The sequence below is a fragment of the Rhinatrema bivittatum genome, chromosome 8, assembly GCF_901001135.1.
Source record: "Rhinatrema bivittatum chromosome 8, aRhiBiv1.1, whole genome shotgun sequence".
Taxonomy (NCBI): Eukaryota; Metazoa; Chordata; class Amphibia; order Gymnophiona; family Rhinatrematidae; genus Rhinatrema; species Rhinatrema bivittatum.
The window spans coordinates 1,982,757-2,007,776 of record NC_042622.1 but is presented as its reverse complement, the minus strand read 5'-3'; the positions used below and the strand labels follow the sequence as shown (position 1 = coordinate 2,007,776).

General features: G+C 45.2%; 1 protein-coding gene across 1 annotated transcript in view; it reads right to left on the bottom strand.

Annotated features, from left to right (window-relative positions):
* DNMT3B (DNA methyltransferase 3 beta) overlaps positions 1 to 25,020 on the bottom strand; it is a 244,084-nt gene that overhangs the window by 150,559 nt on the left and 68,505 nt on the right. Inside the window, exons 6-7 of the mRNA XM_029611336.1 lie at positions 21,791 to 21,949; positions 21,322 to 21,429 (exon numbers count right to left, since the gene is read on the bottom strand). Of these exons, the coding sequence (XP_029467196.1) occupies positions 21,322 to 21,429; positions 21,791 to 21,949 (267 nt within the window). The remainder of the gene's footprint in view (positions 1 to 21,321; positions 21,430 to 21,790; positions 21,950 to 25,020) is intronic.

Sequence of the window (25,020 nt, the reverse complement as noted above, 5' to 3'; positions counted from 1 at the left end):
ATGCATATTTAATCTTAACATGGATATTCAAATCCATGTCCTTTAACAAAGTTGTAGCCTTGCTCTTTGACTCTCTCTCCCTGCACTTTCATATGTTATCCAGTTCAATATATTATCCCATTTTTCCCAGTTAGCCCCCCTTCCTCGTTCATTGTATTTTCCTTTCTCAGTTACTTGTGAACCGACATGATGTGTCCTACGAATGCCGGTATATAAAAGTGTTAAATAAATAAAATAAAATAAATAAAATCAAGGCGGCGTCTGCATAGAAAGGGGCATGAGCAGAGGTACCCAGCAGCCAATCCCTAATGAGCCTCATATTACAAGCCAAGTTATATACAGCCAAATCAGGTACCCCCATCCCTCCCCTTCCCCACCTAGATTTCAACCAGGATAACAGAAGACGTGCTTTCCCTCCTCTCCATAGAAATCTCCCAAGCGCTCCTTCCAAGCACTGGAGATCCTTCCGCCGTATTAGAATTGGCAAATTTTGAAGGTGATAAAGCCAACGGGGCAATATCATCATTTTAAATAGATTTATCCTGCCAATTAGAGAAAGCGGCAATTTGGTCCATGTGGCTAACTGTGCAATGGTAGCCTGCAATCGCTGTGGAACATTAGCCTGATAGACAAGTTCAGGATCTGCAGGAAGATTGAGTCCCAAATATGATAAAGTATCTGGAGCCCATTGTAATGGAAAATCTCCCTGCCACTGTGCGGAGAGCATGTTGGGGTAAGCCAAGACAGAAGATTTAGACTCATTTAAACGTAATCCGGAAAAACGGCCAAACTCCCCAATCGTAGCCAATGATATAGGCATGGATCGTCTCGGTTCGGTTATAAAGTCCAGCAGGTCATCCGCGAAAGCCACCCCCTTAAAGATTCGCGAGCCAAATCTTACTCCCCGAATAGTACTGTTTTGGTGTATAGCTAACAGGAGCGGTTCTAACTGCAATATAAACAGTAGTGGGGACAACGGGCACCCCTGTCTTGTGCCCCTAGCTACCGCGAATGGGCGGGATTGTGCACTATTGGCCCAAATAACAGCCCTAGGGTCCGTGTAGAGTAAACTGATAGCCTGAAGATAATACCCCTCAAACCCCATTTTTCTTAGTATAAAAAATAAATATTTCCACTCTACTCTAACAAAGGCTTTTTCTGCATCAAAACTTATTACCAGGTGTGGTTGTTCTAACTGCCTACAAATGGTTTGGGCTATTAATACCTACGTAGAGTTTCAAAAAAATGATAAAAACCTGGCTGTTTGATCAGGCTTTTAATCATGTTGATTGGTTAAATTTGTCTGCTTTTATGTACTCAACTGACTAACTACAATATAGTTCTATTTATTTGTTGGGTGGTTTGCTTAAAATGTTTTATTATGGTTTTATGTTTAGCTTTTAAATTTAATTTATGATATTTGTTTTAATATTGTGATAAGAATAGGGAATTGTAATTACTGTCCTAGGATAGTGTTATATCTAGGAAACATTAATTTATTATTGTATGAAATCTGTTTGATATGATTGGTTTTGAATTTGTTATTGTAAACCGACTTGACATGAATTTGAAAGTCGGTATATAAATTTGACTAAATAAAAATAAATAAATACGTATGTTAGCTAAAGCGTACCGCTGCCGGATGAATCCCACTTGGTGATCCCCCACCGACGATGGCAACAAAGGAGCCAAGCGTTCTGCCAGGATTTTCGTCAATATTTTATGATCTAGATTCAATAAAGAGATTGGACGGTACGATTCCAGTCTCAAGGGATCTTTGTTTGGTTTAGGTATCAAAGTAATTAAAGCCAGATTTTCATGAGAGGAGAAGGATCCGCGCTCTATCAGTTCAGTATAATTTGCCGCCAGCGGTCCCGCTATCTGATCTACCACTCCTTTAAAAAATTCTGCCGTGTAACCATCAGGTCCAGGTGCCTTTAAAATTGGCAAGCCTCTGATAACCTGAACAACCTCTTCTTTCTGTATAGGCTGATTTAGCCGCTCTCTTTGTTGCAGAGTAAGTGAGGGGATAGGCAAAGCAGAACAAAACCTATCACTCATCTCCTCTGACCCCCCTTCCAAGGTATAGAGAGTCGAGTAAAACTCTCTAAATCCTTCCAAAATACCAGCCGTATCGCGAATCACCTGGGAGGAGGCCGTCCTTAACGCTGGAATAAACCTATTAGACCATGCCGCCCGAATCATGTTCACCATCATTCGCCCTGTTTTATTGCTATATTGATATAAATGAAATTGATAATAAACAAAACTCTTCTTCGCCCGTTGATGTAACAGGGAATCAAGAGCAAACTGTAGCGAGCGATATGCGGCCCTCGCCTCCTCCCCACCCCCTGCTATTAAGCGGATCCTAGCACCACGCGACTGACTATTCAATAATAATATATGATGGTCTAGAACCCGTTTGCGGTGTGAAACGTAAGATATTATCTCTCCCCTAATGACTGCCTTGGCCGTGGACCAAAACAGGGCCGGTTGGTCCATGTGTGATTTATTGTGGGCCTCATATTCTGTCCATTTGGTGCGCAGAAAATCCCTAAATTTCGTGTCAGAGGCCAAAAAGTAGGGATATCGCCAGATACGCGCTGACGAGTGGCCTTTGTTGAATTGTAAATCCACCCAAATAGGTGCGTGATCAGAAATTACAATATTATCAATCCTCGCATCTGTGACTAAAGAAAAGGCATGATCGCTAATCAAGAAATAATCAATCCTGGAGTGGGAAGCGTGTGCTCGAGACAGGTGTGTAAAGTCCCGTTCCGTAGGATTAAGCACTCGCCATACATCCAATAAATAAAATGCTTGTTCCAACAGCTGCGTCCTCTGCCCATGCCCCGCTCCCGTGCGCACAACGATGAGGCGTCTAGAGTAGCGTCTCGGATGGTATTAAAATCCCCCCCAAGCAACAAAGTCTCATTTATATAGGGAAGCAAGTGAGAGTAAATGCTACATTAGAAAATAGGGCTATAAGTATTGGGTGCATATATATTACATAAAACCACTGTTTTGTCATAAACCTCAGAGATCAGAATGATATAGCATCCCTGAGGGTCCGCTATTTCCTTGATAATTTTAATTGGAAGCCTCTTATGAATCAGTATGGCTACACCTGCAGACCTCGAAGATCCCGAGGCTGAGCGAACCTCCCCAACCCAATCACGTCGTAATTTAGCATGTTCTTCCACAGAAAGATGAGTCTCCTGCAGATAGGCGTGTCCCTATTTAAAGGAACCACCGCAGGAGGAGCCAGGGCCTCCCCTTCCGGCCTCAGACTATTTAAGGCACGGCCTGCTCCTCAGGCATTGCCTTGGCTACTTGGCTCCTGCATCCTGTCTTGGAAGCCCGTGCACTTCTTCCTGCTTCTGGTTCCTGTCTAGACCCTTGCCTGACTGACTACGAGATCGCCATCTGCCAAGACCCGTGTCTGCCTATCTACGAGATTCGCTTTCTGCCTAGACCTGCGCTGATACAGGCCTCTAGATCAGCCTCCTGCTTATCCGGCACCAGCCCCAGACACATGTCTACGGGACTCTCCAGCTCGACCCCTGAGACCCCATGTAAGTCCAGCCTGCCAGGTACCCAAGGGCTCAACCTGAGGGAACGAGGGCTGGTATTGGTGAAACCTCAGCGGGGTCTCAGGCCTTCTCCAGCCTCGCCTGCCAACGGTGGGAACCCGTGGGGCTCCTCCCCACTGGTGGTACCAACTCCCCCTCAGCCCAGGGATCCCCGCCCGTAACAGGCACAGAATACTTTTTCTAGGATCCACAGCAATTGTCAGCCCTTGTGTCCAAGAAATTTCAACCTCAGCTGTCAGTACTGAGGAATTCTAACTAGAGCGATGTTTGGCTTCTCTCCTAGGATTTTGTTTTTCGGTTATGGCATTGTTCATCTGTTTGCATTTTGCAGTAGATTTTAAGAATGTATAGATGTTAATTTCTCATGGACTCTATTTGTTCTTTGAGGACTTGAACTCACTATATGGGGCTTAAATTTTCTTTTTACTAAATCTATCAGTTTTGATTTTTTTACCCTGTATCTTTGTATATATTCTTCTGTATGACTGAATATTAAATACTTAATAAAGAGAAATTTAAACACAGTACTGAGAAAAAGTTTGTGAACTCCAAGGATAATAATGAGAATTACAAGTTCTTGCCATGATACCCATATTTAATCAAAACAAGTCTTTTCTTATGCAAAAAAAAGGGAATATGTTTCTTGAGACACAGTAATATACAAAGTAGAAACAGTAAGACTAATTCAGATTCAGTGGGTGAGAAATAGTAAGAGAACACTAGTTTACTTAGCTCATTTAATTGACTAATTAGTATCTGCTTTGTTAATAATTGGGTAAAAGTAAACTAATCTGCATGACTGAGTTTGGACATTCCGTCCTATATAAAGGCCCAAAAGGTCTTGAGTTTGGTCTTCATCATAAGTTAGTGGGAACTCATTCCATGATCCAAGGAAATTTCAGAGGACACATCTGTCTTGACAGGGTTACAAGGCCATCTCTGAACATGTGGAGCTCTGGCCTACACCGTCAGTCAGACTCTGCAGAAATGGAAAAAGATGAAGACTACAGTGACACTACCCAGGAGAGATTGTCCTGCCAAGAACAAACTAAAAAATCATCCATGAAGTCACAAAGAAACCCAGACCAACATCTAAATATCTACAGGCTTCTCTCGTTCTGGCTGATGTGAGAATTCATTAGTCAACCATCAGTAAAAAACTGAATAGGAATGGTGTTTCTCAGAGGATAGCTAGGAAGAAAAGAACATCGCTGCCTGCCTCAGGTTTCCCAAAGAATATTTGGATGACTCACAAGACTTTTGGAATCTCTGGCAAATGAATCAAAAACTGAAGTTTTCGGTCACAACAACAAATGTTTTATTTGGCAACAATCAAACACTATCTTCCAAAGTAAGAATTGCATCTCGACTGTCAAGCATGTTGGGAAGGTATCATGGTGTGGGGCTGCTGTGCTGCATCAGGACCAGGACGGCTTGCCACCATTGATGGAACCTCGAATTCTGCTTCCTATCAGAAAATTCTAGAGAATATCAGCTTATTCATCCATGAACTGATGCTCAGCTGAAAGTAGGTCATGCAGCAAGACAATGACTCTAAACATCCAAGTAAATCTACTACAAAATGGCTGAAGAAGAAGAAGAGGTTTTGTGTTTTGGATTGGCCAAGACAAAGTCCTGATCTAAACCTTATTTAAATATTTTGGCAAGACCGGAAGAGAATTGTTCATGCAAGAAATCCCCCAAAGGTCAGTATAAAAGAATTGGCTAAAATTCCTTAAGGGCAATGTGAGAGACTGATCAATAGTTACAGGAAACTTTAAGTTGAAGTTATTGAAGCACAAGGAGGTGCCACCAATTATTTGAATGAAGCGTTCACATACTTTTTCACACAAAGATACTTATTGCTGAATCTTTCTGTTGAATAAATAATCAAAATATATCTTTTTTATCTGAGTTACTTATCAGTGGGGTTATCTTTTCCTCTTATCAGGGTCTGGATTAGGATCTAATCATATTTTGAGCACAAACTGTACTAAAATACAAATCAGCCAAGGGGGTTTGACAAACGTTTTCTCTTCACTGTATAAGAGGTGGTTCTCCTCCGAGAAGGCAGGATCTCAGCTGTACATACACAAAGAGACTCAAGCAGCACAAAAGGTTGTACTTCCATAAGCAGGAGATTTGCAGCTCTTTATAGGAGCCATTGTGAATCACTAAGGCCAGTGGAGACACTTCCAATACCAAACTGATACAGAGGGAAACAAAAATGAATAAGGGGATAAAACGGCTCCCTTATGAAGATAATTTAAACAAGTTAATGCTCTTCAGTTAAGAGACAAAACTATAGAGGGAATATGACAGAGGTTTATAAAGTCATAGTGGGGTGAAATAGACGAATAAGGGATGGTTATTTACCCTTTCAAATAGAAGTAAGACTAAGCAACACTCCATGAAACTTGCAAGTAGTAGATGTAAAACAAACTGGAAAAAGTATTTTTTCATTCAATGCACAATCAAGCTGTTCAATTTGTTGCCAGAGGATGTGGTCACGGCTTCTAGCATAGTAGGAGTTTAAAAGGGTCTCGGACAAATTCCTGGAGAAAAAGACCATAAATCAAGTAGACTTGGGAAAGCCACTGCCTATCCCTGGGAGTGAACAAGGAAGGGTTCTACTCTTTGAGATCTGTCTGATACTTGTGATCCAGACTGGCCCTGGTCAGACACAGGATGCCGGGCTCAGACCTTAGTCCTACTTATCAGGGCTGGTGGAAGCACGTGGTGGACTCTGCGGCTGCCTGGAGCACCACGGTTCTGGGGGTGGCGATGGCATCTCCTTCTTCCCTGGTACAGATGGGAAGAAAATGCTATTGCCAGAAAAAAGCAGGCTGCCATATGATCCGTACGGTGGAAAAGAGGCAGAGCAGCATCATCTGCGTGGGTGAAATGAAGATGCTCCCCAGCAATGTCAGCCGAGAGGAATATCCATGCAGGCAAAAAGAGGAAAGGCCTAAGCAGAACAGAGTCTGCCATGCAGTGAAGAAATCATAAGGCAGAGCATTTTCAACCCTTCACCCAAACAATTCTTCCTGTCGGCAGTTGCTGCTTCCAGAGGGGGAGTTAGTTAAGGCCTGAGTGTGTGAAAGAGCGCACATGTGTGTGTGACTGAGCAATTTGTGGAGAGTGTGTGTGCGTGTGATTTAGCATGTGGGAGAGGAAGTGTGGGCAAACATGCGCAAAAGAGAAAGCATATGTGTGTGTGTGAGAGAGAGAGAGACTGAGCATGTGGGAAAGGGGAGAGTGTGTGTGTGTGTGTGTGAGAGAGAGACTGAGCATGTGGGAAAGGGGAGTGTGTGTGTGTGTGTGTGTGTGTGACTGAGTGAGAGGGAGAATGTGTGTGAGATTGAGCATGTGGGAGAGGAAGTGTGGGCCAACATGCACAAAAGAGAAAGCATATGTGTGTGTGTGTGTGTGTGTGTGTGTGTGAGAGAGACTGAGCATGTGGGAAAGGGGAGAGTGTGTGTGTGTGTGTGTGAGAGAGAGAGACTGAGCATGTGGGAAAGGGGAGAGTGTGTGTGTGTGTGTGTGTGTGTGTGTGTGAGAGAGAGACTGAGTATGTGGGAAAGGGGAGAGTGTGCGTGTGTGTGATTGAGAGGAAGAATGTGTGTGACATTGAGCATGTGGGAAAGAGGGAGAATATATATATATACACAATAACCCCTTCCCCCTCCCCCCCACTAATCATGACAGTCGCAAGGCACCTGGGAATCAAAAGTTCTAAGGTTTAGAAAATGGGAAAACTTTTAAAAACCTTAGTAGTTTTAATTATTGGCTTTTATTTAATGTGTCTGCTATTTTGAACTGTTTTATTGGTGTTTGAAAATTTTTTCAAAATTAATATCCTGGGTTTTAATTATTGAATATTATTGTAGTCATCAGATGTTTTGAAATATTTTTATCAGTATGGTTTCACTATTATGACTGATGTTTTATATTTCTTGATTTGTTTGTTTGTTTAATGAGGAATGGTCATTTTTCTATCTCCAGTGTTGCACTGCATACAGAGTCTGGCTTGTTACTGTTAACGGTTCTCTATTCTGTGTTCTGCATGGGTGACCAAGGTCAGGCATTCTGCTAGTATGTAGCTTCTTTGTAGGGATCTATAGTAGCTTGGCTTGTTCTATTTATCTAAAAGGATGTGTATTGGTGTTTTAGGGCCTAGTTGTTGGAAACGTGGACCCTTGAGCCGGCTCGAGGATGGAAGATCCACTGGAAGAAGGCCTCACAGCGGTACTCGAGGTCAGGAGGTGGAACAGCACCAGGAGACCTGACTCATCTATACCAACCCTCGTTCCCCGCAGGTTGAGCCCTTGGGTGCCGGGGCCGGCAGGACTTAGGCTAAGGTCTCCTGGCGGAGGAGGTCTGAAGAGCAGTCTGGGTCGTGGCAGGCTGAAGACTAGAAGAGACGGAGACGGTCCAAGGGTTGAGGCTGACAGCGGAGGTGCAAAACGAAGAAGCAGACCAGAGGTCGGGGCAGGCAGCAGACAAGCAGAGTCAAGGAACACGCCAAGGTCAGGACAGGCAGCAAACAGGAGAGTCTAGGAACCAAGTCGAAGTCAAACCGAAGAATCAAGCAGAAGCTGGAGCGGCAGCAGGAGTGGGATGACAGAACTCGGGAGCAGAGGCAGGAACAGGAACACACAGGAACAGCAACTAGTTACTCACAAGAGACGACCTGTTGCCAAGGCAAGGCAAAGGAGCAGGAAGTGGGCTTAAATAACCCCAAGCTGTGATGTCATCGCTGGGGGCCAGGCCCCTTTAAATATGGAGCTAGGCCGTGCGAGTGCGCCTGGGGGGGTGGAGCCCAGGCAGCAGTCAGCGGCGTCTCCCTCGTGGGGAGAACGCCGAGGTGGAGGCTCAGTGTGGCCTGGCCGCCGGGACCACGGGCCTTGGCTCACAGCATTAGTGTAATGTTTCCTGGGTAGGGTGGTTGGCACTGGTTTATTACATTCTAATTTTAATTGTTTGTTCCTGTGTTTTAGAGGGTCAAGCCTACACCCAACATGAGTACTACATGGATTGTAAGTGTCTCTCTATACCTTACGATGAACTTTCTGTAAATGCTATTTTTACCTCAGAAAACCTGTTCCATGTGAAATCTGTTATAAATACATACATTTTAATTGTGCGTGTGTGTGTGGGCAGGGAAGGGCGCAGGGCTGTAAGGGCCTGGTACCTTACGTTCGTAAGCTCCTGTTTAAGATGTGAGTAGCACATCCAGACCCAAAGCATTGAAAGGACAGCACCGTAGCTCCTTCTCGCCAGGAGAGTCCATGTTCCTCCACGTGGCACCTCCAGATCCACTGCAGCTATGCTGTCACTTGCACTGGCTTTCATTCAAGGACACATCTGTTTGGCTGCTACCATACGGCAGATGCGAATTTTGTTTTTCAGTTTGAGACATTTTGGTTTTACATGAGGTTATATATTGTACTCTACTTAGATAGGAACCAAAATGGCAGAAAATCAAATACGGGAAAATAAATAGATAAAGAAGATTGTGGCAGAAGCGAACTTCAATTCATCTGCACTGAATCTGTGCTCTTGGCAATAGGAAGAGAAGTGGAGGAGCCTCTAGCAGCGGCTCTAGTACATTACACTCCCCAAACAAGAGACTACTCAACACAACACAAGCAGCGCCCACTGGCTCCTTCTCCCCTTGTGGGAGATACGTTCAGCACAGGGGCTCTCTTTCCTCTGGGTGCGTCACCAATGGGACTACTACTCTCTCAGGGTGAACTATTCTGGGTATTTCCATGTCCCACCATACGGAAAGTACAAACTTTGCAATCACCATGCCAGTGAACATAATCTAGAGTAGCAAGATAAAATGTCCTCTGAATTCAAAGCCCACTGCCTAGTGGTTAAAAATTATCATTATTATTATTACCAACAACAAATAAAGGTGCTGTGATCACTTCCCAACTTGTACTGGATAGTAAAGAGGAAATGTAATGATCTTCCAGTGACATCGTACTACCTGCTGTGTTAGCCAGATCAATACAGGGATTACTAACAAATATATCAGCAACCGCGGTTTATTTGCTACTTTCACGGAGGGAAATCAGTGGCTGCATGGTCCTCGAATCTTCCCCCAAACGAGAAATGACATCATCACTGTGGTATATTCCCTGAAACATCTTACACACCCATCAGGATCCAGCGTTATTTTAATCAAGGAGAGCTCATTATATTGGTATTAAAGTTTTCCCCTGAAACAGGGCACGGCCATGTCAGGACTTCAGCTTTACTTTTGAAGAGGTTCTTTTGTTAGTTAACAGACGTTCTGTACTAAGTGAAGGCGGCACACGCTGACGCGCAGAAACACGTACGCAGCGCCATTTGAGAATGGAACCGGGAGAAGCTTAAGCGCTGCATTATTCATTCAAGATACGTCTGCAATGCAGATGTTGTTGGAATTAACTAATAGTTATTCAGTGTGCTCTTATTTAAGCCACTGGAATGTGGCGAAACTCGGCGCGAGTCGGGCACTTTTAATTAATCACATACGTCTCCACCAAATAAAGATTTGGAAAAAGACCCTTGGGCATCTATTCTTTGTTGTTATCCTCACGGCGTTGTTTGATTGCCTACCTTGCTGTTTTCTGGGCCCATCAGGATAAATCAGCCACACAAATGAGTGATGTCATTCAGAGCGTGCCGTGACGTAAGAACGGGCCCACCACCCGAATCTCCTCAGTCTTTGCACTAAGCTATTCTTCAACTCTAAAGACAGCTGAGAGGAGATGTGGGCTATTTATTTATTTGGAAGACTTAACTCTTGCTCACTCCAGAGTTCATGGGGAGGAAAGTACAATCAACAATCACAAATCAAATGAAAACGGAAGGCAAGTCTCCTGTTATGAGGTTTCTTTTCTTATAACCCACTTCAAACTATTCGGAAGGGCGGGCTATAAATAATTTTAAAGAAAAATGCCAGCTCCTGCTGAAGGAGTAACAGCTGTTCTTTTGTGGATGGTTGTTTGTGGGAGAGTATTTGAGATTTGATCTGTACCCTTGTTTGATCATTTTCAATACCCGGTGGTCCATTGTTATTAAGGCCCATGCACGACTGAAGTACTGAATTCTTCCTCCAACTAGAAGGCAGTCCAAGTTTAATATGGATTGCAGTCAAAAGCACAGGAGGTTTAGGCAGTCCTCTTTCACTAGCCCTTGCTCTGGGTTGATGCTGCTGCTGAAGATGAGGGTGTTGGTATGGATACTGATAGAGTAGAAGCATTGCTTATTGGAAGGCTGTTGTAGATTTTGTTCTGGAAACGGAGGGCTGCTCTGTAATGTCTGCTGAAAAGGTGAGAGGGTAGCACAGTGATCTTGAATGGGATCTAATGCTTCTTTAACTTTCTGTCCAAAGAGATTTTCACCTATGCATGAGGCATTTGCCAGTCTGCCATGCACATCTTCCTGGCCATACTATCCAGCATTCTGCCATCTTTAGTAGGGGGCTTTACTGGAATGTGTGTTTGAACGTTTTGCTCTTTTTAACACTGACTCCATTACTATTGATTGGTGTACTAGTTGCACCCTATACTTGATGTCTAATTTTCTTATTATCGGAAGGATAGTTAATGGAGAAATTACTTACCTGATAATTTCGTTTTCCTTAGTGTAGACAGATGGACTCAGGACCAATGGATATAGTGTGCTCCTGATAGCAGTTGGGAGACAGAGTCAGATTTCAATCTGATGTCAGCACTACATATACCCCTGCAGGAAGCTTTGCTCTGTGGATATATGTCTGACTGAACAACTTGAATAACTTGCTTAACTTTGATTAACTTGAACTGGTTGATGTGGATATAGCTGGAGACCACCAGTGCACTCAACCAGAAACGCCAACACCCGGTAGGTATGATGTCCTAATTAGAGGGAGCTTGGCTTACCCATGTTTGTTTTGCTCTCGAGGTTTCCGTGTTTGTCGGCAGCCATGGGTGGGATGCTGAGTCCATCTGTCTAAACTAAGGAAAACGAAATCATCAGGTACGTAATTTCTCCATTTCCTAGTGTGTAGCAGATGGACTCAGGACCAATGGGATGTACAAAAGTTACTCCCGAACCGGGTGGAAGGCTGACCGTGGCCCACTTAGTACTGCCCTTGCGAATGCTGGGTCCTCCCAAGCCTGAACATCCAGGCGGTAGAACCTGGAGAAGGTGTGGATGGAGGACCATGTCGCCGCCCGTCAGAACTCGGCGGGTGACAGCATCTTGGTTTCCGCCTAGAACACTGCCTAGGCTCTAGTGGAATGGGCCTTGACTTGTAGAGGTGGAGGCTTGCCTGCCTCTACGTAGGCCGCCTTGATAACTTCTTTGATCCAGCGGGCTATGGTTGCCCTTGAGGCCACTTCCCCTTGTTTCTTCCCACTGTGAAGGATGAATAGGAGGTCCATCTTCCGTACGGATTCCAACCTTTCCAGGTATCGGACTAGGAGTCTGCCGACGTTAAGATGGCGAAGTCGGCGAGATTCTTCAGAGTCCTTATGCTCGTCTGGCGATGGCAGCGAGATGGTTTGGTTTAGATGGAAGCGAGAAACCACTTTTGGGAGGAAGGAGGGGACAGTGTGTAGCTGTATGGATCCTGGTGTGAACCTGAGGAAGGGTTCTCGATAGGACAGTGCTTGAAGCTCGGAGATGCGACGGGCCGAACAGACTGCCACTAGAAATGCAGTCTTCAATGTTAGTAGTCAGAGGGACAGACCACGGGTGGGTCTGAAGGAGGCTCCTGCTAGGAAGTCTAGGACTAGATTGAGATTCCATAAAGGTACCGGCTACTTTAGGGGTGGTCGAATCTGGTTGACCTCTTTCAGGAAGCGGGAGACGTCCGGGTGAGAGGCTAGGCTGCCGCCCCCACCTTGGTTCTGTAGCAGGCCAACGCAGCCACCTGCACCTTGATGGAGTTAACAGACAACCCCTTCTGTAAGTCGTTCTGCAGGAATTCCAGAATCATGGGAATTTTGACTGTCCGCGGGAGGATGTCGCGGTCTTCAAACCAGGCTTCGAATATTCTCCATATTCATATGTAGATTAGAGATGTGGAAAACTTGCGTGCTCGGAGCAGAGTGTCAATCACCGCCCCCGAGTATCCGCTCTTCTTCAGGCGTGTCCTCTCAATGGCCGGACCGTAAGAGAGAATCGAGTTGGGTCTTCGTGGAGGATCGGGCCTTGTTGGAGTAGATCCCTGTGAGGAGGTGGAGGTAGAGGGAGAGGGCTCCTTGTCAATAGTCGTCACATGTTTATTTAATTAATTTATTTATTTAAAAACTTTTCTATACCGTCGTTAAGTTAAATAACCATCACAACAGTTTACAGAAGGGTACGATAAAGAGAAATATGGGTGGTATAGATTACAAATTACTCATGTGCCATCATAGTACGGTAACAATTTAAAATAATAAACTAAGTGTGTAAATTAATCCTGATTGTTAGGAACAAATTAGGAGGTTTGATTTTAACATTAATATGCTTTTGTTTGCGAACCACGGTCTTCTTGGCTAGTCCGGGGCCACTAGAAGTACTGGTCCCCTGTGGTGTTCTATCTTGTGGATGATTCCACCCAGTAGTGGCCACCGTGAGAAGGCGTATAGCAGGATTTCCTATGGCCAGGTCTGGACGAGAGCATCGATCCCTTGGGATTGTGATTCCCGTCTGCGACTGAAGAAGTTGGGAACTTGGGCGTTTGACTGGCTTGCCAGGAGGTCCATGGCTGGTGTTCCCCAGCGGTTTACTATCAACTGGAAGGCTGTGTTCAACAGCCTCCATTCCCCTGGATCTAGACTTTCTCTGCTGAGGTAGTGTGCAGTGACGTTGTCTTTTCCCGCGATGTGGGTGGCTGAGATCTCTTGTAGGTTTGATTCTGCCCACGACATTAGGGGGTCTATTTCCAGGGACACCTGTTGGCTTCTGGTTCCTCCCTGGCGGTTGATGTAGGCCACTGTTGTGGCGTTGTCCGACATGACTCTGACCGATTCACCCCGGAGTCTGTGGCTTGACTGCCCGTGCTTCCATCCCGACTCTTCCTTGTCCCATTGTCCCTGGGCGGTCAGTTCCTGGCAGTGGACTCCCCACCCTTGTAGGCTTAACAGGTTCATCAGTTTTGTTCTCCTTGTAGGAGTCAGAATGACCTTGTCTTGTCTGGTGTCGAACCGGACTCCCAGGTATTCCAGAGATTGGGAGGGCTGCAGACAGCTCTTGTTTGTGTTGACCACCCACCCGAGGTTCTCCAGTAGAGTTTTGGCTCTGGTGGTTGCCTGATGACTTTCCTCTGGGGATTTTGCCCTGATCAGCCAATCATCCAGATATGGAAGTACAAGGATTCCTTCTTTCCTCAGTGTCGCCGCCACTACAACCATGATTTTGGTGAACGTTCGGGGTACTGTGGCTAGCCCGAATGGTAGTGCCCGGAAATGGTAGTGGTGGTCCAGGATCGCGAAGCATAAAAAACACTGATGCTTGTGATGGACCGGGATGTGCAGGTAGGCTTCTGACAGATCCAGAGATGTGAGAAATTCTCCCGGCTGTATCGCCCTTATGACTGAGCGTATGGTTGCCATGCGGGACTGGAGCAATGTCCACTCTCTCGCTTCTTCTTATCAGTTCCAAGCACAGCTGTGGTGTTCCGTTTACTTTCACATTTTGGAACGGAGGTCCAGGATGGGCCAGAACTTACCCTCTTTCTTGGGAACGATAAAATAGATGGAATAATGCCCCGTATTTTCTTGTTGCATGGGCACTAGCATTATGGCCTTTAAGGATGGCAGTGTAGATTCCACTGCCATCCTCTTGAAAGGGTCATGGCTGGGAGATTTCACAAACTTGTCCGGAGGGATGTTGTGGAAGTCCAGATAATATCCTTCTCGAATGATGGTTAGGACCCACTTGTCCAAAGTTATCTCAACAAATCTTTGGTAGAATAGGGCAAGCCTGCCCCCTATGGCTTCTTCCTGTGGATGGGTCGGCTGATCTTCATTGCGGGGTGCGGCTGTGGCCTGGACCAGCGCCAGCTCCCCTTTTATTGTGTTTGCTCCTAAAGGATTGGCCCCTGCCTGCGGGGCGAGATGTTTGATATGTACTTCTGTACGGTTTGAAGCACTGTGATCCCCTGACCTTAGATGTTCGGGCGGAGGGGCGCTGGTTTCTCTTGTTCTTGTCCTCCGGTAGCCGCGGTACTGGGGATTCGCCCCATTTGTCGACTAACTTCTCCAGTTCGCTTCCGAACAGGAGGTTTCCCTTAAAGGGCATTCTCGTGAGTCTCGTCTTGGACGTCTCGTCGGCTGACCAGCTTCTGAGCCAGAGTTGTCTTCTGGCTGCTACAATAGTGGAGTCGCCTCTGGCTGCAGTGCGCACCAGGTCGGAGGTCGCATCCGTGAGGAATGATACTACTGGTTCTAGTGCTTCGACGGGTGTGGTGGCGTTCCTGGTCTTTGATATGCAGGCGCGTGTCACCACGGCACAGCAGGCCGCGATCTGTAGTGACATAGCTGAAACATTGAATGACTGTTTAAGGATGGATTCGAGACGTCTGTCCTGGGCATCCTTGAGTGCAGCTCCTCGCTCGACTGGGATGGTAGTGCGCTTTGAGACCGCACAGACCATTGCATCCACTTTGGGGACTGCCAGGAGGTCTTTGGCGGTGGGGTCCAGGGGGAATAGGGCTGCCAGGGTCCGTCCCCCCTTGAACGTGGCCTCCGGAGCCTCCCATTCCAGGTCAATCAGCTGTTGAACGGCCTGTAGCAAAGGGAAATGGCGGGAGGCCTGACTGAGTCCGTCGAGGAGGGGGTTCGTCTTTGGTTCCCCTGTGGCACTCATGCCTGGGATAGCGAGCTCTTTCAGGCTGTGAGCCACGAGGTTGATAGTTCGTCTTTAGTGAAGAAATGCCTCATGGTTCGGTAAGGTTCCGTTCCTGGAGGGATTTCCCCTTCCTCCAGGGAGTCTTGATCCTGGTCCGAGGTGTCCGTGTCCCCAAAGTAGGGGCTTTGAGGTGGGAGGGGCACTTCTCTGGGTTTAGAGGGTCCCGGGATGTTCGGGTCATCTAGGGCAGGCTGTGGTTGTGTCATCCGGGGCGCCGGTTGCATGTGGACAAAGGTATGTAGGCCTTTGAAGAATTCTACCCAGGAGAAAGATGCTGGGTCTAAATTGAGAGGCGCCGCATCCCCAGGGAGCCTTGTTTGTGGGAGGCTTCCGCTGGGGGTAGCCAGATCCGGTGTACTGTCGTTGGATCTGGATCCCAGTGCCGTCTGGAGAGGACCTTGGTGTGGTTCACCCAGAGCCTCCTCGCACTGTAGACACAGGGCCATGGCCTCTTCATGATGCGCAGCTCTGACATGGCATGCTGGGCAGAGGCCCTGAGCCTTGAGTTTCTTGTCCAGTGGTGCCATGGTTTGTGCGTGTAAGATTGCAGAAAACTTCAGTTTGTGCGTTCAAGTGTACGCTAGGAGGCTTAGTTATACGCTCCAGGTGCGCCAAAGTTGTGCGTGTAGGTCGGATGCGTGCTCAATAAGATGCACGCACCACTCTGCGCACGGGGTTTACTTATGCGCCCTGCACAGTGAAGCGTGTGGCTGTGCGCCCAGCACTTATGCGTGCGCCGGTGTGCGCACAAGTGATTTTGTGCGCACGGCTCGTCTCTGTGCGCACGGATCGAATCAGCAGACAGGGTGGCGATTAAGAGAACATGGCGAAGGCGCCCACGTGAGCAATATGGCTACCACCTCAGAGGGTCTCCACTTGGGAGGACCCTCGTGTCGGACCGGGGTCTAGCCCGGATAAGGCTGATCAACCTGGTAGCACTGACGCCGGCTGGTGATCTGTGCGGCTATTCGAGCCTCGGAGACCAGAGACTTTTAGAAAGTTTTCTACCTTACCCTGTCTCTGCGTTTCCCAGTCTCGTTCCAGGCGGTCTCCAGCTGCGGGGGGAGAGGGAAAAGTACCTTCACCGCCGCGCTCTGTGTTGCACCTGCTGCCTCTCAGTCTCTCCCGTTGCCGGGGGCTAAGTCCACGCTGGGAACCGGCTGCCAGATCGAGGCTTACCTCTGAGGGATTGCGGAAATCACCTCAGGAATTCTCAACTGGGGGAGGGACCCGTAGGTATCACCACAGTAGAGCGGGGCTCGTCTGTAGAGGTAAGATTTCTTCTTGTTCTGGATTTCTTTGATTAGAATACTCTAACGCTGTGCAAGTGTGTATAGAGTCCCAAACTGCTATGGAGACGGAAAATACTGAGGAGCATGGCGTCCTGCAGGGGTATATGTACTAGGGCTGATGTCAGATTGAAATCTGATTAGTCTCCAACTGCTATCAGGAGCACACTATACCCATTGCTCCTGAGTTCATCTGTCTACACGCTAGGAAATGGTGTCTTGCCACATTTCTGCAGTTTGAGTGTATGAATATATTTAAGCAGACCAAACACGTCTTCTGTAGGGTCCACTTCTTGTTGAAGTTTAAAAGGTATTTCCCTTCCCATTTTCTGAACAAAAGCAGAATATGACATATCTTCAGGAGGCGATGTGCTCCTGGGATGCTGAGTGGAAGGGTTTGATGAAGACCGGTGCATTGGTCCTCATCTGAATGATAAAAGAAAAAATCATAGAATGACTTTGATCCCTCCTGAGAATTTCCAGACAGAAGGATCTTCTGGCTTTGGTCGTTCCTTGGAAGAAGTCAGTTAATGAGCCTGAGAATAGATGTGCATTTGGACCATTTCATCCCTAGCCTAATAAGGAGAGATAGTGGATTGAGTGCCCAGCCTGAAGGCCAAAATGGGAAACATCTCTTCCAAAGGAGGAAAAAGTGGCAATTTTGGCAAACCAACAAATTCATTCTTACAAATTTCAATCACAATTTCTCTACAAAGGGACTGATGATCTTTTTCTGATGGTGGAACTGCCGGTAAGGAGACATCTGATTCTAGTAGTAGGGCTGGCATGGGTAATGGAATCTTTTGCATTAAAGGTAATGCTTAATGTGAAATCCTGTTTTTGTTTTTCTGCACCGAAGGAATCATCTTGGTGATGAGATGATTTTGGCGCCAACAGGTCTCCCATCACTCTATTAGTGGATGGCGAAGGATATATTGTCTGTGCCGAAAAGGCATTCTACTATGTCATTGCCTGTGCAGACCTGTTTCCTTTTTTTCTGTAGCAATGATGACCTTTTCTGCTTTTCTGTGGATGACCTTGAGGTGCTATGGCACCAGTATCCTTTTACCCTGAACAGCATGACCTGTTTGTTGGAGAGGGAATGGTGCTTATGCCAAAAATGCATCAATTCATGGTGTCAAGCATGAAAGGACTCTGTCTTTTTCAGTTTAGGAAAAGGTTCCTCAGCTTTTAAATGTTTTCTCTTGCTTCCTGAGATGATTCCATTAAATCCTTCAGGGTGAGACTTCTACATTTTCTGGCCTTTGGGTACATATGAGCGCAGGTAGTGCAATTTAGTGTATCGTCAGAAGGGTCCAAACAGCTTACATAGTGGTCATCATAACCACTGCAAGTAGTTTATGCTTCTAGTGCTTCAAATGTCAGAGGCAACTCTGGAGTGCCGGGAGTGGCTTAGTGGTTAACCTCACTTCCGGTGGGGATTTTCCAATAACAGGGGTGATAGGGAGGTCGGGGGAAGGGGAAGTGGCCTGGGTCAGGTGGGTGGCTCTGATCCCACCCACCTGTGGACCGGGAAATGATCACATATTTGGGAGGGGTTTGGGGGTTGGGGATTGCATGGCCCAACAGGGCCTTATGTGAAATTGTGAGGGGAACAGAGGAAGCAGGGCCCAGGCCCCTTTCGTTTTTTTGTTCTGTGTCGGCGCTGCTTATCTTTTGAAGATATCCAGTTAAATAGGTTGTTATCCAGCCTGCTCTGAAGCAGGTCTAAAGTTATCCACCTAACTTAGCTGGTTATATATAAAAATTGGATAAGTTAGCTAGATAATTAACTCTTCCCTGAAATGCCCCCGGAATGCCTCTTATTAATGCAGCTAGAATCTAGCCAGATAGTGACTTATCCCTCTGACATCTAGCCAGATAATGACCTATCCCACTGACATCTAGCCAGATAATGACTTATCCCACTGACATCTAGCCAGTTAATGACTTATCTATCTGAAATCTAGCCAGATAATGACTTATCCCACTGAAATCTAGCCAGACTTATCCCTCGAAAAGCTAGCCAGATAATGACTTATCCCTCTGAAATCTAGCCAGTTAATGACTTATCCCTCTGAAATCTAGCCAGATAATGACTTAACCCACTGACATCTAGCCAGATAATGACTTATCCCACTGAAATCTAGCCAGATGACTTATCCCTCTGAAATCTAGCCAGACTTATCCCTCGAAAAGCTAGCCAGATAATGACTTATCCCACTGAAATCTAGCCAGATAATGACTTATCCCATTGACATCTAGCCAGATAATGACTTATCCCTCTGAAATCTAGCCAGATGACTTATCCCACTGAAATCTAGCTAGATGACTTATCCCTCTGACATCTAGCCAGATGACTTACCCCACTGAAACCTAGCCAGATAATGACTTATCCCACTGACACCTAGCCAGATGACTTATCCCTCTGAAATCTAGCCAGATAATGACTTATCCCTCTGAAAGCTAGCCAGATAATGACATACCACTGAAATCTAGCCAGATAATGACTTATCCCACTGACACCTAGCCAGATAATGACTTATCCCACTGGCACCTAGCCAGATAAGGGGCCAAATGTCTAAAAACTTGCCATTTAGGTTAACCTTTGAGTTATCCAACATGGTGAAAATAAGAAAGGTTAAATCTAACTCAATTTATGAAAAATAAGTAAGGAAAGAAAATAATAAGTAGATTTAAAACCCCGCATGGGCGTCCATGTGCGTGTGGTTGCTGGCGCGCACACATGGACACGCCAATTTTATAACATGCACACGTCGATGTGAGCAAGCACATGGAAGTGCGGTCTCACGCGTGTAAGTGGGGGGAGAATTTAGTAGATGTGGGCGGCAATGGAATAGGCTTTTCCCCAGTAAAGGAGTGGATTGGGAGGGAGCTTCCTAAAGCCCCTACCTAACCTGCCTCCCTTTTACCCCTAAAACCCGGCTAAGCACCCTGCGTTTCTTTTTTTTACTTACTCGGCCTCTGGAGCAGCAGCAGGTTGTGCGGGCCGGTTGGATCCCGGCGCATGCTTCGGTGGACTGTGCCTAATAGCGACGTCCCAGCCCGCCCACGCCCCATCCGGTCCTCATCCCCGGCCAACCTCTTTTTAAACTTTGCTTCAGAATGCGCGTAGCGGGAGAATCGCGTGTGCCTGCGAGCCTCTGAAGATCCACGCAGCATGCGCGCAGCCCAGCGACACGCACATCTCCCGCAATCACCGCGCACAGGGCTTTTAAAATTAGCCCTTAAGGAGTTTTTTTCCTTTACGGAGATTCAAGAATAAGAAAAAGAGAATAAAGACAATAGAAAAAATACGAGCGGCTTCATGGAAATAGCAAAACGTTTCTCTGTTTGTAGCAGTGGATGAAAAGGACAGAGGAGACTTCCGCGGCGGGTGGGAAGGTCTGAGCAAGAGCTTTTCCATCCTATCCACTTGTGTGTCTGACTTTACCATGCAAATAACCAAAGCAAGAAGGAAATCAGTGCTGCTAGTCAGATTCCTGGATTAACACTATTCACAATTTTACAAATAACATCATTTTATTATGCAAATTTATACGAAATTGCGAAACAGATACCAGTGTTTCTCCTCATGTGCACTCAGGGCCGAATGCCCATTCCCTCCCACTTATTCACCACTAAGCAAGCTTCTTTGCAGTTTCACGCTCTCTCGTCTAGCCCCAAACCTCACCGTCTATTGTTCGTGCAGGCTCCTCACAAGCCTTCTCTGGCCACTCCAGTCTATCTTTCTACTACAGGAAACTTCAGACACAACTGGTTCCTGAAAACCGGGTCTTAAGTTCAAACACTGAGAGTCAAATTCGATTGTTCCATAAGAGCAATATTATAAATAAGGGACGGGTTCCAGCACCAGGGCTCAATATCCTATTTTCACCAAATAATAATTTATTTTATTTGATATAATCATCAGAGAGGTTTACAATACTACCGCAGGCATAAAATACAACAGAATAAAATGTAAAATAAAAACTACCCAGAGTTTAATAATATATGAATACTGTGGGAAGCAGACACATTTTTCATCGCGTGACGAGTAAAGCGCTACAGGATGTTGCAGCGGCACCAGTTCTGTTCTGCTGCCGTCGCCTCGCCAGCCCCATGCTCATCCTCTTAGGAGATGCTCGGACACAAGTGCTGGGAGTTGGATAACAGGTGGCAGTTTGGAAACGCTGGGACTCTGAATTGTGATTATGGATGCATTGCTTGTACCTCACCCTGAACGCCGATAGCTTGGAATGCAACATTTTAAATAAATAAAAAATAAAGGGGAACTCCAAACTCCAAAAGTGGAGGACTTCCTGTTTACTGTTTTTCCTGGTTTTGCTCACTCCACCTATTCTGAGATACGTTTTGAGGATGCTTGGGGTAGGATAGCATATGAATAAGTAAATAAAAAGTGTCTGCCCTTAGCTCTCCATTCCTCCCAGAGCCTCAGCAGGAGTGTTTTCCACTAGAAAATGCCAAGGGCTGAAGAGAGGGAAAAGAGGGAGGGAAAACAAAAGCAAAGACAGGCATCAGTGCTGTGAATACTGCACCTCCAGAGCTTGGTACAGGGCTCGTCGGTAGGAAATCAGCTTCTTTAAAGTGGAAGCGTTGAAGTACTGACTGAAATCTGACAGGCTCACTAATCTGTCTGTGGACACCTAAAAAAAAGGCTTAAGTTTAGTAAGAAAAATATGAATCCAGTAGAAAAAAAAGAAATATACAATCGCAAAAGCTGTAGGCGTGATTTTCTCTTTCTTACAATGACTGTGGCTGCAGGTATTTTCTGTCTGACCCCACAGAGGAGCAGCGAGACACTTAAATGCAAGCAATGAGTTTAAGTTCATGTCAGGACTCAGCCTAGCAGAGAAGAATCTGCCCCAGAAGACATGCAACAGCAGCTGCACATACTGCGGTGCTGCTCGTAGCACTATTTATTCTGACAAAGAAAGGTAAAGTGTGAAAAGCTGAGAATAAAACTATGCAAACGTCCTGTCTGTCAGCACTCAGCAAGGGACTCACCTCAGAAAACTTCCCGTCCCCAAACCACTGCAGGCAACGCATTCCTGCGCTAGCCTGACGCTTTCCAGTCAACTTCCAAGAGACCACCATGGCAGGCCACCATGAGAAACCCTTCATCTTCCCCCACACAAGCTCCCCAATTCCAGGCCCTTTTCCATCCTATAAAGAGTGGAACACAAGATTATCTTTCAAACGCTAGACCTGGGAAATAAAGAGATTCAGACCCTACATAATGTGAGGCGCTATTCTAATTTAATCTTGTAAAGATAACATCAGCAGACTGCAGGACTAGCTTACTGGCCATTGCTCATCATCTAGGTTTTCATAAAAATACATCATTTTCACTATTTCAGTTCTGGGAGAGAGGGCACTCAGTACAAGCTGCGTATAATATTACACAAGAAGGACCTGCTGAGAAAGTCTGCATAAGTCCTGCAAACACATTTATTGTAGGGTTGAACTATTGCTCTGTGTGTGTAGATATATACTGTATATTTATTTATACATGTCCTGGTATACTATATATATATATATATGGGTGCTGCTATACTATATGTGTGTGTGTGGTATACTGTATATATACATGTGCTGCTATACTGTATATACATGTCCTGTTATTCTGTATATAGATGTGTGTGTCCTGGTATACTATATATATATATATAGGTGCTGCTATACTATATGTGTGTGTGTGTGGTATACTGTATATATACATGTGCAGATATACTGTATATAGATGTGCTGGTATACTGTATATACATGTGCTGCTATACTGTATATATATATGTGTATGTGTGCTGTGTGCTGTATACCATATACATACATGTATGGGTATGCTGGTATATTGCTATATACACGTGCTGGTTTACTGTATATAGATATGCTGCTATACTGCACACACACACACACACATATATATATATATATATATATATACCAAAAAAAACTCCAATAGGAGAAGGAAAGAAGCACATAAACAACTATACAAAATCAAAAATATATATACACCACACTTGCTGGTATACTGTATATACATGTGCTGCTATACTGTATATATATGTGCTGGTATATTGCATATATACATATACATCTGCTGTATACTGAATATATTCACATGTGCTGCTATACTGTTTATATATGTGTGTGCTAGTATACTGTAGATATACATGTGCTAGTTACTGTATATGTGTGTGTGCTGTATACTGTATGGTGCTGGTATATAGTATATATGTGCTGTATACTGAATATATTCACATGTGCTGCTATACTGTATATATGTGTGTGTGTGTAGTATACTGTAGATATACATGTGCTAGTTACTGTATATATGCATTGTGCTGTATACTGTATACTGCTGGTATATAGTATATATGTGCTGTATACTGCACACACATATATATATATATATATATATATATATATATATACACACAGGTGCTGATATACTGTTTAAGTGCTGGTATACTGCAAATATATATATCTTTATGTATATATACATAACGGTCAAAAGGCCATGAAGCCACTTTGCTATAACTCATTATTAAAGACTAGAAGATGTCCTCAATTACTTGTTAATTTATTTGATCTTTCTTCCTTCTTTTAGTTTTGTAATGTACCGGTAATAGCCAATTACCTATAATTTTAAGTCACCTAAATTTTATGTTATTGATCAAGTTTTAAACTGTATTTTTATTCAAACTTTATTTGTTTATTATTTTTATTTTTTTTACTCAAAAAGTATATTTTAAGTTAGTTTTGATTTATAATTATGTTGTTGTAAACTGCTTTGGTCAATTGATATTGGTAAAACGGTATATAAATATGTTAAATAATAAGTAGATATGCAGTATGCCAGCACATGTGTGTATATATATATATATATATATATATATAGTTATATATATATATATATATATATATATATATGTATATATATATATGCTGCTATACTTTATATATATACCTGTTCTAGTTTAAAGGTAGATTTTTAAATGGCTGAGTGGGAGGTACGTGAATTTTAAATAGCCGGGAAGGGTGCGCATACATTGATGTACACATGACCAGAACAAGTGTTCCAGCACTGATATGCAGTGCACATAACATACATGCAACACTTTGCTACTGCTCCTATATGTACTCTATATATGGACCATTGTAGGGGGCACTTTGAGACAGGGTGAGTTTTTGGGAGGTGGGTTGGGGTTGGAGGGGCTGTTGTTACAGACTCATTCATAAATCCATTGTAAAATTGACCTCATGAAAGATTTTTTGACCTTATAACTGATAAAAAGGAGTTGATTTGTACGCGGCAAGATATGCGTGTATGGGTGTATATGGGTGTATGCAGCCCTTTTAAAAGATGCAAGATATGGGTGTATGCAGCCCTTTTAAAATCTACCTTATACTGTATATATGCATGTGCTGGTACACTGTGTATATACATATGCAGTTGTATGCTATATATTTATATATGTGCTGCTCTACTGTATATATGCATGTGCTGGTATACTGTGTGTGTGTGTGTATATGTGTATATACATATATATATATATTACTTACTCTTTCGGATAGTAGAAAGACTAGGGGGCACTCCATGAAGTTAGCATGGGGCACATTTAAAACTAATCGGAGAAAGTTCTTTTTTACTCAACGCACAATTAAACTCTGGAATTTGTTGCCAGGGGATGTGGTTAGTGCAGTTAGTATAGCTGTGTTTAAAAAAGGATTGGATAAGTTCTTGGAGGAGAAGTCCATTACCTGCTATTAAGTTCACTTACGGGCGGATTTTCAAAGCCCTGCTCGCCGGCAGCCTATTTTCCATAGGCCGCCGGCGCGCACAGAACCCCAGGACGCGCGTAGGTCCCGGGGTTTTCGGAAGGGGGCTTGTCGGGGGCGTGGCCGAACGACACGGCGTTTTGGGGGCGGGGCGTGTTGTTTTGGGGGCGGGCCCAGGGGTGTGGTTTCGGACCGGGGCGTTCCGGGGGCATGGCCGCACCCTCCGGAACCGCCCCCGGGTCCGGTCTCGGCACGCCAGCAGCCCGCTGGCGCGCGTGGATTTACGTCTCCCTCCGGGAGGCGTAAATCCATGGATAAAGGTAGGGGGGGTTTAGATAGGGCCGGGGGGGTGGGTTAGGTAGAGGAAGGGAGGGGAAGGTGAGGGGAGGGCGAAAGAGCGTTCCCTCCGAGGCCGCTCCGATTTCGGAGCGGCCTCGGAGGGAACGGAGGCAGGC